A 14236-nucleotide genomic window follows, 5' to 3' on the forward strand; every position below is an offset into this window, starting at 1 on the left:
TTTTTCTTACATGCTGCACGTAACAAAGTAAAACCCTTTTTTACTAATAATCAAAATAGCTTCCAGGGCTGTATGTTCGGTGTCACTGTTTTGCGACTGAATAAATTTGAGGCCAGTCGGACTCCTCCCTGATGGATAACAAGGTTGTTAAGAAAATCTTAAAAACTAAAATTGAAAAAACATATTCTTTGACTGAAATAAAAATAAACACAAGAGTTTAAAAAACCTGATAACTAACTGAAACACTAAAATTAGCTAAAATTGTATATGAAGTGTATTTATTTTTTTCTCTGCCTGCAATTTTTAAAGGTTTTATTTGAGACGGCCTTTTCATTCATTCATTTATTCATAATAAAAATGTTTTTAATTTGTTTTTGTTTACAATTATGCAAGTTAAACACGACATTTGTTAATAAGGTTGAGTTGGTTCATCTAAGTGGGTTTTTTAATGTTTTTCCCCAGATTAAGCTCCTGAGACTCCTGACTCACAAGCAATGTGATGTGTCTCATGAGGTTTATTTATTATTTATGTTGTTATTTTCATGTCTTTAGTCTGTTTGACGTTTGATTTTTACCTGGCACAGTAACGGCATCCAACAGCAGTATATTTAATACTATTGTTATATTTGCTTCAGCAATGGTTATTCATTTGTCCTAATATGTTTTTAAAATGGCATCTTTTGCTGGGTTTTTAATGACCCAATACTTCTTATGATGACCTTTTTGCATCTTGCGAATGTACAAAAACTTAAACGAAGATAAGTCAAGTTAAGATCAGATAGTCCTTTATTTGTATCGCAGTGGGAAAATTAACATTGTCACAGCAGCAAAGACAGTAAAGATAATAAATAATAAACGTACATTTCCAATAAAGTACAATATAAAGATATTAACAATAGGGGAGACCAGGGACAGTTGTAACGGGACGGTTGTAACACCTTGAATTCCTCTGCGCATGCTCAGTGAGTGTCTCCATTCCTGCTAAAAAAAAAAGAGCCACATTTGAAACTTCCTGACGGTGTTATCTAGAAAAGCTTGTTTTTGAGGTAAAAAAAAGACTTTCCTGTCTGATGTACTTTTGTGGATGCTGTTTTAAGATCAAACGTCTATGAATTCAAACAAGTATTATTAGAACAAATAATTATTAGCTAAAAATAGAAATGGCTAACGAGTGTCAAACTAGCAGTCAAGCTAACTCACGTGACATGAAAACGCGGTTGGTGATACAACCGTCACAGTATCACCAACTGTGTATAATTAAACATGTTTAATTAATGCTTATTGTTTATTGATTGTTTTTTACTTGATTTTAGGTGACCTTGAGTGCAATGAAAGGCTCCATCAAATAAAATGTATATTTATTATCATTATTATTATTGCAAAAGGTGTTATAACTGTCCCTGGTCTCCCCTACAATTCTTAAAAGTTATAAAATAAGAATGTACATTATAAACTGCTCGGTACATACAGTATAAACAAGGACTGAACATCGCACACTACGACACTAAAACTGAACTTGAACAGTAGTGCAACACTGCCATCTAGAGGCGCCAGACCGTAGTGCTCCGCTCGTCACGTTGCTGTTTGCCTGCTGTTGCTGTTGCGTCCGGACGCAGCCGTCGCCTGGACGCTCCTGCTCCTGTCATCTGGAGGAAACTCCTCCCCGCAGACAGCGCGTCCTGTCGCCTCTCCAGCGCAATGGTCTCCTGGATAATCTCTAGACTTGTGGTGTAAGTGGAATTCTTTGAATTATTATTATTTGTTGTTGTTGTTGTCATTGTCATGTATGTGCATGTGTTCGGTGGAATAATGGTGAACGGTGGTGCTGGTTGATGCAGGTGCGCTTTTACAAGCCCCCCTCCCTGGGTTTGGTGTAATGTGTACGCCGCAGACGCAGGCGTCAGCCTCGGATGTCTTATTAATCTTTGACAGTGTGGATTCTTCGGGATTATACTTTGCTATTTACAAAGCAGGAACGCTGAGCTGGGCCTGTGCAGCTTACACTAACAGCCAGCAGCAGCAGCCTGGCACTTAGTGTGTTTATCAAGTCGCGTTTCCATATGACGGACAAAGAGCTGACGTGGTTTGCCTGAAAAATCCACGATCACGCATGAGGTGATGACATTATGAGTCAGCTCCAGAAATCAGAGGCGGGTTTTTTTGTCTTTCAGAGAGGCTTAAATGTCACTGAGTGTCGAGGTGTCTGAACAACAGGAGCGGTCTGTTGATGTCCCAGATTGAAAAGGGGGAGAAAAAACAACAACAGGGATGGGTCAGCCTAGTCGGGTTACAAAGCAGGGACTTATTCGTGTAATAATGCGTGAATTAATGCGTCCACAAATCAAAATGCAATTTGAACAATAACACCGCATTCATCAGAGTAGGTGACGGCTATTTTTAACCCTCCACAAAGTATGAATCAGCGCCATCGGGCTGAAGTGAACCAGCAGCAGGCCCAACCTCAAAATAGTGAGGCAAATACATTTAGATGACAGGATCTAGTTACATAAATCGTATCCTTTCTGAGCTCCAGATGATTTAACACGTGTTTTTTTGTTTTTTTAAAAATATTGGTTCATTTTAAGTGCAGTCTTTAAGATAAGGGGTGGCTCGCAGCTGATATGGGTTTTATTTTAAGTGTCCTTGTCTTTTCTGAACTCTTGGAGTGAGCGTGCACGGTGAGCTGGTGCAACATGATGTGGCTTCTGTAACGTGATCGGGTCACACGCTCAGCTGTTGCTCGGCTGTGGCACTTCTGTGAGGACACAGGTGTGTGTCCACACAGGAATAGAAATGTGCAGAAAGGGGGGAGAAAACACACGTGTAGTCGCGTAGGTTAAATTGGATTGGATTGGAATGACTGTGGCCTTCGACCTGGATCTGACCGACCTTCTCTGGGTGTTTTCGAACCCTCAACTATGACACCCTCCAGTTGGCAGGTCAGCAGTGGTGGCCATCAGTCCCAGGCCTCCAGAACCCGCTCGTCCCTTTTGTGCCATAGCCACCAAGAGGCTCTTTCTGCTGCCTTATGCTCGTCGCCTGATATCCCAAGTGTAGTAAGCAACCGTCCACACAGACTACTCTGGGAACCCTCTACACCCCACCTCAACTGGATACAGCCATGACGAGGTCTCGGTATCTAAGGCTCTTCCTCTCATGGGTCTCGCCACAGCCTTCTTCCCATGTGCAGCAGATGATTCACAGTCATGATTTATAACACTTGAAACCCTCTTCTCCAGTTTCCTCCCACAGTCCAAAAACATGCAGATTCTGGTCTATGTCACCTGGCACCAGTGCCCCCCTCCCATGACTCTCATGTGGAGGATAAAGCGGTAGAAGGTGGATGAATGGATGGATGGAAACTGTCTTGATGTCAAGTTTTGCTCATTTTAACTTCCTGCTGAACGTCGGGAGATTGACGGGGTATCGTTTTGTCTTCTAGACTCGTCTTTGGTACACTATACCCTGCTTACTCATCTTATAAAGCTGTGAAATCGAAAGACGTGAAAGAATACGTGAGTATATTATTATTATTATACATATATTTCTTCTGTAAATTTGCTAAATGTGTCGGTCCTGTTAATCTTTCACTGTTGCAGGTGAAATGGATGATGTACTGGATAATATTTGCCCTCTTCACAACTGTGGAAGTGTTCACAGATATGTTTCTTTGTTGGTAAGTGACCTTTACCACAGTTCGCCTGCTGACTTTTATGGTTTTGTCACATAATCCATTTTTAAAGACATGCGTTAACGTTGAGCTGCCGTTCTGTGTGTCCGTTGCAGGCTTCCTTTCTACTATGAGCTGAAGATAGCCTTCGTGGTGTGGCTGTTGTCCCCTTACACTAAAGGCTCCAGCGTGCTCTACAGGAAGTTTGTTCATCCCACACTTTCCTCAAAAGAAAAGGTGAAACCCCTTCCTTTTGTTGTTGTAAATCAAGGAAAGGCTTGGGGGGGGGGAATATTCAACCTGGGCTAAGTTAAGCCTGCATGTGACTAATTGAATTTGTCTTTGCTTTGCTACAGTCCGGGGAAAAGGGAACAACAGTGCTTTTGTGCTGATTCACTTCTCTACTCAAGCGGTTTTTAAAACAAGTGTTTGTTTGACGAGGGAGTGGAACGTGTCACAGTTATCTCCCTGCTCCTCCATTATGGAAGTCAAGAAACACATTTTTACCGTTAAAAAAAGCGTATATTATGCAATCAATCGATTCAAAATGCATTTGTCAACACGGCGGGCACACCAGAATAACTCCATTACTGCGAGAGGTAATGTGCTCATGTGATTGTTTGCCCCCCGTTTCAGGACATTGACGACTACATCTGTCAAGCCAAGGACAAAAGCTACGACACGCTGGTTCACTATGGGAGGAGAGGGCTGAATGTCGCGGCCACAGCTGCAGTCATGGCGGCATCAAAGGTATCGCTGGTTGTTTTTTTCCATTACTATAATACCTCCTCAAAGTAGGCGGAGTCATCACAGCACGGCTGCATGAAACTATGTCATGCATAGTATGGTCTCAGCTCGCTTGGAACCTCACCAGAGCAGGTACTATCGCTAATGGAAAAGCAAAATAACCGGGACCGTGTTGTGGAAAAGTGGCATAATTAAAGAGTTTTAAGCCTGTAATTCTGTTTACTTCCTATACAATGTTGGATAGTGGATATATAGTGAAAATAAATGCCTTTAAATGTGTCATGCTCGCATTGATGTTGACATTTAAATAAAAACGTGTGTGTTTTTTTTTTGTCCGTGTCTAAGGGCCAAGGAGTGCTTTCAGACAGACTGAGGAGTTTCAGCATGCAGGATCTGTCTTCCTTCCAGTCTGACACGGACAACGGCGCCTCTGGCACGACACAGCCCGCAGCAGGAGCAGCAGGAGCAGCAGGAGCAGGAGGAGCAGGAGGAGCAGGAGCAGGACAGCATCGAACCAGATCTATGATGCGCAGCAAGTCAGAAAGCTACAGCAAAGGTAAGGAGACTGTGCATCCTCTGCCCTGAGCTGCTCTCATCACAAGAGCATGGATAGACTAGACTTGTTTCATACATGAGACATTAACCTGAGGCAATCATTGCGTTTATCATCTGATTAAAAGTGGAACACCACCATGAGATGGATTATTGTTCCATAAGATCTGTTTTGTCTCGCCTGATGAACGCTTAAGGCCAAAACATATCAGCATGTTTATTTTTAAAAGGTCAAACGACACAGAACATTTTGAACACACTTAACAACGCCAAGGCCAGAAAAATAAATGACCGTTGGTATTATCATCTCTCAAAGCACAACCGTAACGGCTGCCAGAGCTTTTTAAACTTTTGGTCTCAGCTGCTCCTTCATTAAAGTCCTTTTAAAGACTTTTATGTTGTTCCCATGTGTCCGTCCATCCTATTTTTCCGTCTCTTTCCTACCAGAAAGCACCTGTACACAAAGCATTGAGCAGTGAGGGGGTGCCGACATGTCATTCTCACTTAGATTACTTAGTTGCATAATCCTGAAAGCTTTTCATGGAAATACCGATCAATCGTTGCCCACTGTTCTTTAAAAACCAACAAGCTAATGTGGTTTTATTAAAACGTGTGCGGCGGTTGAGAACAATGTGAGATTCGTGGCACAGCGAGTTGATTTAAAAACAGTTTACCACTCGGTGTCACTATCTCGTAAGGGCAGCGTCCGTTTGTTTTGCGTCAGACCAGATTATCGTGTATATGTTTGTCTTCCTGTTCATGCCTGTGTCAGCCGGCGTACGTATATTGTTCAGTACCTCTTGGTTCCCGAGTGGCCTCCTAACCTTATCCCCTGCTTTCCTGTTTGGAGACGGCGAGGCCTCTAACGAACCATCCTGTGATAAAACTCACATGTTCCTCCTTTTACATCACGTGGAGACAGTTGTTGTTTGTCTCAGAGAGATGATAATTGTAGATTATACTTTATATATATATATATATACTGTATATACAGGATATATGTGTGTATTTAAAGCTCAGTTAATCTGGAGATTACTTGCTGAATACAATGAATTCCATGAACATGTTTTAAGAAAAATATTGACAATAAAACCAGAAAAAGGTGACACAAATAGGTAAAATAGAATGCACATCATAGATCTGTGGCTATTACCATCCAGCCTTTTGTTTCCTTTTGAAAAAAAAGTAATAATTTCATTATTAAAGAGAGCTTCATAACATAAAAAAAAAAAAGTGTGCATTTGCTGGGGACTATTTTCAGATGTAGATTAATCAAGTGGCAACTGGTTGAAACCTGATTCATGGGAACATGAACGCCCCCCTTTACAAGCCTCCAGAATCAGGAGTTGGCTGCTGGAGTCATGTTGATGTTTAGAAGCCGTTTAGAAACCCCTGAAGTTCAGAGGAGGGACCTGCAGCCAGGCTCCCATTGTTATTGGACGATTTCGCCTGTCAATCACACTGCTGTCCAGCCCACTCATATGTCCTCATGGTCTGTTTTCCTCCGAATGGGAACATTCTTTTCAAAATTGACACTGTGTGCTATTGAAGAAGACCTGAAACAAGTGATTGAGATCATTAAGTGTTTACTGATGTTGTAAATAAATAAAGTGAGACATTTTCCCATAGACTTCCATTCAGTTTGGGGTTGTTTTTTTTTGCAGCCCCCTGGTGGCTATTCAGTGTCCTGTCACTTCCTGTCTGGCTTTATTGGGGAAACAGGAAGACTCTGCCCATTTTTTTTTAAATATAAAGTCTATGAGATTTATACAGTGTTATATAAAAGTGGATCTAGTCTTCTGGTTTGCCAGTTGAAGCTCATCAGGAAGTACTTGTTGTATCTATCAATGTACAATGTATTGAATAGCCACCAGAGGGCGACTCTGCAGATTGCAACAACATAATTGTTTGATAGGACGTTGTGGAAAAAATGAACTTCTCACTTGGTTTCTAACGTCATTAACATTTTCTGGAGGATTTAATGACAGTGTTGTAAACGTAGTTCCTGTTTAGAGGAAAATGGTCAATAAAGCACAGTGTGATTGACAGCTGGTATGATACAATAGCATGGGTTCAGATTCTTTGACCGGTGACCACTTGTGTGGCCAGTTGTATCACAGTGAAGGAACGCTGCTCATTGATGTTTTTGTCCATAAAATAGAATTTAAAAAAAGTGCAATATTTAACCAAATAATCTGCTTTTTAACACATATTATGCGTTGGCTTTCTGCTGTTGCGATGCATTACATACAAAATGTAAGTGCACATAATTCTGCATAGAACAGGGAGTGATAAGAGCGGCTTTGTTTGTGCCTATGGTGACTTGATATTTGGCCTCTGCTCTGTGGTCGCACTTTAAACTTTCCTAATCCTCACTGACCAAAAGCTGCTGCTCTACCACAGCAATCAATTAAAAAACAAATCACCAGGATTTATTGTGCAGGCTGCTCATCCCTTCCACCGACCCTTTTCTCTCATGGTGCAGGACAGGATTTTGACATAGCTGAGTTTGAGGTGTTGGGGTTAGACCAGTGGGACTCCAAGGAGTCGCTGTCCCAGACCATTTCAGCCCCCGAGTCCGCACCAATTACGCCCTCTCTGACACCGCAGCCGAGCCCGCCGTCCGCACCCTCTCCACCTCCCGCTCCGTCCGGGGGGGCGGGGAAAGAGGGGCAGGCCACCGTGAGCTCACCACAGCTCAGGCTGATTAAGAGGAAAGCTCCTGAGGTACATCGCCCTCTGCAGAGTGGCTGCACAGCTGCTGCCTTGATTCTAACTGGCCCCGCCCCTGAGAGTGACGCATTTACGCACTGATTCTTTCATTCTTACGGCTGTGTGGCTAAATACTTCCTCATGGACCGGCACTCACGCACTAACCGTGGTGGAATTTTGTGTTTACGTGTGATTTTTGTAACGACTCACTTTGTCTTTTCTGACACGCACTGCCTTCTGGTGGTTTTTTTCCTAACTTTTGGGGTTTTGTTTGTGCTAAATCACACCGTCAGTTCAACACATGCTCGAATAAAAACAACAACGCTTTTGCTCAGCACTGCACATGATTATTAATACATCCTTTGTGGCCTGAGGCTATGGAAATCTGAAAGTATTGAGACATGTGTGGACATGTATAGTTGGTTTGGGTAGACAGTTTATAGACTACTTTATCCCTTCACTAAATATTTACATATTTACAGTATTTTATACAGAGGTCTCAGTATAACACGAGCGTTTCCATTACTGTCCTGGATTAAACTGCTGTTCTTCATCATGTTTATTTAAAATCTGTATTTTGTCTATTCTTTTTAAGCCGATGTATGTGTTTAGACTCTTCCCCTGAGGTTGAAACACACATTAGTTTTCCTCTTCAGTGATACCCGTCCGCCGTGTCTCTCTGAAAACAATGTCTTTATTTCATTTGGAAGTAAATTTGAATATTATTTGTTTTAATCCGGACATTTTTAGAGCTCAGTCCTTAGCTCAGGGCCAATTCATTGTGTTTGTCTACGAGAAATTGAATTACAGAATATTAATAACGTGTGCACACTTATTGGCTGACATCTCTCTTTCTCTCTGCTTTTCCTCCTCCCTTCCAGCCTCCTCTTAGGCCTCTCACGAGATCCAGGAGTGCTCTCTCTTCGAACAATGAAGCCATGTGAAACTGTCCTCAAACATAATCCAGCTGCCTTTTGCTGCAAGAAGTAAAAAAAAAAGAAAAAAGAAAATACTGAATGGCCAAAAGCTACATGACTGAAGCAGCCTTGCTTTGGAATAAGGTATTACCAAAGTGACCTACGATGCCCCCTTCTCTCTCTCTCTATAGTAAACTGTATAGCGCGTGGCTCATGATAGAAGTCCATGAGGTTTTTGTGAGTGAATGAGCTCCATGCCGATAGACACTTTAAGTTTGTGGCTTACTGATTATGTATTTATGTACAGTTTGTGTGAACGTCGTTTCTCTGATTTGATCATTTTTTTATATATATAATTATATATATATATATATATATATATATATATCAGGTTTGGGCCGGACAACTGCATGTGTCTCCCCGCTCATTGTTAGTCCACTGTTTGTCGAACAGAATGTGCTGTCACTGAGTCCTGCAATCACGTGGTCCCTCCTACAGAATGTGTCACGAGCCAAGGATCAAGAAATATTTTTCTTTTTTTTATTATTACTATTATTATTATTATTACTTTTGGGGATGTTCTGCTGTAGCTGCATCTGGAGATCCGACAATTCTGCACTGAATCGTTAAGAAATGAAGCCAATTTACCCCAAAACAACAACAACAACAACAAAACAATTTACCTAAATTTAACTATTTACCTCAATTTTAAAGCCTTACAGAAAAATACTTCATGTCCTTGTTCTCATCCAAACAATCATGTTTGCACTATGTTCAGAATATAAATTACTGGCTGATTAGCATTAGCAATTTTAGCGTTATTATTATTATTTACTTCCTGTGGTGAATAAACATTTGTGTCATAGGTTTTTTACATAAGATAAGTGAACTTTATTTCTTGAGCACATTTAAAAAAACAACCAAGGTGCTTTACAGATTTAAAGGCACAGCAACATAAAAGGTATAAAACATAAAATCAACGAAAAAAATACAAGTGAAACAGTAAAATAGTGAGATATTAAAATAGCAAAATTGTAAAAAACTACATACATGACTATATTTATCCTGAAGTGAAGGCTAAGGAGAGGTGGTGGGTCTTTAAATGGGATTTCAAATGTTCAATGTGGGGGCAGATTTGATATCCAGATGTTTTCTGAGTGATGCCAAATGTTCCTGACAATCTTCTGGTTAGTTTCTTTTAAAGAAACACCTCGTCATTTGTTTTAAAGTAAAATAGGAACCTGTCCCTTTATGCTGTAGCAAAAAAATCTACTTTATGTAATCATGGTCAGGTTTTTCTTTTTATTTCTATGGTTGCAATCACTGTGCAATGTTCTGTTCACTGAGCGACGCTAAACCCAATGATTCTCTGGCTGCAGCAGGTTTACGAGCTTACATTGACATTAATGTTATATGATTGTGTTTTCATCTTGTACTTAATTACACTGAGCCGACGCCCACAGACGCACTCGACACAAACTATCACTGTATCTGTTGTGAATGGTTTCAGTGGATTTATGCGGTAGACTTTCCCATCCTTGTGTCTGTGTCATTTCAGGTGCGTTGAAGTTTGAAACAAAAAGCTTCTCAGGTACAGCCGTTCTGTTTACACGCCATTCACTCTGTCGTCGTCGTAGATGCACTATGTCTTTCTTTCTTTTTTTTTTGGACGGATAAAAGGCGAGGAAAAAAATGAAACATAACTGTATTTCAGCTTTTGTAGTATCCGTGTTAGTGTTGGAGATGATTTTCTTCCATTAAAAGTCATGCAGAGTCAAACTGAAATATAAGGTAATTATGAGATTTGTACACGAGCTCATCGTTGCATGTTTGTTCATTTGTATGAAAATTGAATTCCGTCAGTAATTTAAGTGGGAATCTGTTTGGCAAAAACATTTACACAGTCATCTTTGTCGTTTTCAACAGGAAGAAAAGTGAAATGACAAAGTTGGCGACTCATACTTGCAAAAAAAAAAAAAAAAAAGTCTTATCCACTCTATGACACCTTAACTTAACTAAGTTTTCCTCAGCAGTTTTGTTCTGGCAGGCCAGAATGTCATTATATAGGACTTATATTTAAACTCGACTGCGACATATAAACTAACAATGGCAGTGATGTGTGTGTTAAAGACAATGTATCCAAAACTGTTCATGATCAAATGTTTGTGGACGATGCCATTTTTTTTTTCTTGAATAAAAAACATGTTAAAAAAGAGAAAGAAAACTCCACATGTATCCCAAATAAAAGACGGTCATTTAAAAAAAAAAAAAAAACTGTATACGAAAGGACAGAAGTAGCAAGTTGTTGTTTTTTGTCAGAATATAAGACGACCTAAAGTTGAAGATTCCACTAAGCCAATAACAGAAAGAGGCTTTTAGCAAAAACTATGACCTCTAAAAAGGAGAAATGCTGAGATAATAACGAATGTGAACTCTAATTCATAAAGAAAAGTATATACAGTGCTTAACCAATTTATTAGTCCACCTGCCGTAAACACGAGAAAACATTTACTTTCAAAAACTTGTTTAAAACTGAAAATGTTATTTGTCAAATAAACTGAATTCACCTTGTTATTTGAGCCTGCTCACTGAGCTTCTCTGAGAAATTAAACATTCAATCACTAAAACTGATTTTTCCTGTTCAGGAATGCAAGTAAACAACTATAATTTGATATTTGATATATATATACTATTTCTTCTGTTGTTTTTTTGGTAAAACGTTTTAGTAAAAAAAAAAAAAAATACTGAAAAATCAGAGACATTTGACTTTATTGTGTGTGTTACAGCAATACATTATATTCTAACAAAACAAGACGCCTGTTCTTTTAAATTAGACTTTGAGGTTGACCCGGTCGTGGTACTTCAGGTACGGATCGTTGAGATACCAGTTTCTCCTCTTCCAATAAGAGGTTGTCATTTTATCCAAGAGCTTGCTCTGTGTTTTGTTACAGAACACAATCTCCCTCAGGCGCTTTTTCCTGGCAGGTTTCTTCTTCCACAGCTTCTTCTTGTACCCAGCCTATGTAAAAAAAAAAAAAGAGAAAAAAAGAAAAACAAAACCAGATGTCAGACTGGTTGTAATATTGCATCGATGAGTCCAGTGATCGTAGCAGTTAACAGTCAAACAAACATACTTTGCGTCTGATCCAAAGTCCACAGTGCAGCCTCATGAACCTCTGCGTGACCGATTTTATGGATTTCCTTTTCCCCTTCCTCAGGCTGTAGTACGTCAGACTTCTGCACGACTGTGGAGTCAGACAGGGAACGAGAGCCGACACCCTGCAACAACAGACACTCTTTTTTTTTTAACATCAGCACAGAATAGAGGTCAATTTAAAACACTGCTGTTAGAAGCTACTTTTCCTACGTCTGCTGCAGAGTCTCCTGACACAGAAATTCTTCTACTAACGTTATTAAAGTTAACCTAAATAAAACTAAACAAGAGTCAGGGGTAAAGAGATAAGTGCAGGATATTAAGAATGACAATCAGGGTCCAGATTAGGGCTAAAACTATTAGATTAATAATTGATTACCCAGTTTTTGGTGTTGTATATCCCTTGTGTAAAAAACAACAAAAAAAAAACAACTATTATACCTTTTTTGAGTGACAGTAACAATCTCACTATCAGGAGTTAAATAATAATGTGACTACTAGGTAGAACAAAGTATTAATATTTTTAATGCAGAATTAAAACCCCATCATTTAGTCTTTTAACCCTGAGGGGCCCGGGGGAGAGGGCTCTGCCTCACGTGAAGGAGTTTAAGTATCTCAGGGTCTTGTTCACGAGTGAGGGAAGGATGGAAAGGGGAGATCGATAGGCAGATGGGAGCAGCAGTCTGTTGTGGTTAAGCCAGAAGCCGCAGCTTCTCGATTTCCCGGACGATCTACGTTCCAACCCTATCACCTATGGTCATCAGCTTTGGGATATTGACCGAAAGAACGAGATCTTGAATGTGGCCGGGCTCAGCCTTAGAGATAGGATGAGGAGCTCGGACATCTGGGAAATGGCTCAGAGTAGAAGGTATTTCGAACATGTTCTTTTGGGAGGAGACCTGAGGGCTGACCCAGGACACATTGGAGTGATTATATCTCGATGACAACAACTTTTATTGAGTTCTATGGTGATTATATCTCCCACTATATTATTAGAATTTCCCTTGCACTCTTAATTGTTTATTTAATTACTGTGTTTCATCTCCTGAACTGTTCCTATTTTAATGCTTGTAAATAAAAATAAAAGTGGCTGGATTATAATTTCAAACGCCTTTTAATTCAGCACTTTAATTGTATTTACTTTCTGCTTTACTTACTCCTGACCACCTGTTTTGGCCTCAAGTTTTATTAACATTTAATCTTTGTTTGTTTATTAATAACACTGCATTTGAGGTCACCTCATTTGCACCCTGAAGAGATGGCGTTTTCTTCGTGTTCTAGAACAGTCTTTTGTATAGAATTCAATGTGTTTGTTATGTTTATAGATATGTTTGTGTGTGTGAGAAGTGCTATACAAGTAAATGACTGATTGACAGCAGTGACGATGTAGGCAGGGCAGACAGTTTCTCTTGGTCTTTACCGTTGTAGGATGCTGCATCGCGGTGTCTGACACACTGCAGCCCGCAGAGGAGCGCGGACAGCGGCTGCGGCGGAGCTCCAGAGAGGAGGAGGAGAAGGCTGGAGGAGGCAGGAGAGCTGACGGAGCTGCGGCGTCCCCGCACGCAGAGCCGCAGAGAGCGGCCTGAGCAGCGCTGACACACGAAGGACAACACGAAGTGAGGGACATGCATCACATACAGCTCAGTTAAAGTCTTTATTTTACCTGAACAACATACGTGTTCGGTAAATTAAATTAAAAACACTGAATTCATATTAACTGACGTAGAAGAGTGAAATATTACAGTATTAAAATGTCAAATTGTTGATACTCACAGGGCAACCTCTTCGCCAGGGTGGCGGCCATGTTTCCCTGTTGACCTAACTACGGCGGCCTGTAAGTACAATCTCTTTTCCACGAATGGGTTTACTGGCAGCTTAAGATGTGCAATACCGCCGCTTACTGGACTGGAGTATGAAAAGGCAATTAGACAAGGGATTTTGAAAAACTCTCCAGTCAGAGGCATTTGATAATAAAATGCTAAAAAAAATAAAAAAGAATGATAATAATAATAATAATAATAATAATAACAATAAACCTTTGCTTTTGTTTTGTTTTTTTTAACTTTACTGCCAAGAGGTCAGTAGCACCTGTCTTGTGTGTGTGTGTGTGTGTGTGTGTGTGTGTGTGTGTGAAATAACAGTTATAACTCCATAAGTAACTTGTTATAAAATTGTATAAAACAAAAATGTATATCCGGTCGTACGCCACTTGGGTGATAAGAGTTTTTTTGTTTCGTTTCTTGCTCCGCTCCAGTTTGGAAAATTCACACCAGGGAAACGTCTCTTATTGTGTTAATTCCGTTTTTGCGTCACTTCCGTTACTCCGTTTCGCCATGCCACATACCCGTAAGGCAAGTCCTTGGGGAATTGTCGCTTCAACGCCCTCTTGTGGCTGTTATTGTACATGCACTGTATTATCAGCATAGTTGGACGTACAATGTGTAACATTTATTGGCAGAACGTCAATATACTCCCATTACGTAT

At 40.2% G+C, this 14236-nt stretch overlaps 2 protein-coding genes across 2 annotated transcripts; one reads left to right on the forward strand and one right to left on the reverse strand.

Moving 5' to 3' along the window:
* Positions 1-915: 915 nt before the first annotated feature.
* On the forward strand, positions 916-8691 carry reep1 (receptor accessory protein 1). The gene is made up of 8 exons (XM_058615030.1): positions 916-1730; positions 3443-3515; positions 3600-3676; positions 3787-3907; positions 4307-4420; positions 4763-4973; positions 7455-7696; positions 8563-8691. The coding sequence occupies exons 1-8, from the start codon at positions 1699-1701 to the stop codon at positions 8623-8625; spliced, it is 933 nt and encodes a 310-aa protein (XP_058471013.1). The 5' UTR covers positions 916-1698; the 3' UTR covers positions 8626-8691.
* Positions 8692-11350: 2659 nt separating this feature from the next.
* mrpl35 (mitochondrial ribosomal protein L35) lies at positions 11351-13602 on the reverse strand. The gene is made up of 4 exons (XM_058615031.1): positions 13526-13602; positions 13173-13344; positions 11733-11877; positions 11351-11617 (listed from the first exon to the last, which is right to left on the reverse strand). The coding sequence occupies exons 1-4, from the start codon at positions 13554-13556 to the stop codon at positions 11429-11431; spliced, it is 537 nt and encodes a 178-aa protein (XP_058471014.1). The 5' UTR covers positions 13557-13602; the 3' UTR covers positions 11351-11428.
* Between the last annotated feature and the right edge of the window lie 634 nt (positions 13603-14236).

Source organism: Solea solea, chromosome 18 (assembly GCF_958295425.1).
Source record: "Solea solea chromosome 18, fSolSol10.1, whole genome shotgun sequence".
In the NCBI taxonomy this organism is placed as follows: Eukaryota; Metazoa; Chordata; class Actinopteri; order Pleuronectiformes; family Soleidae; genus Solea; species Solea solea.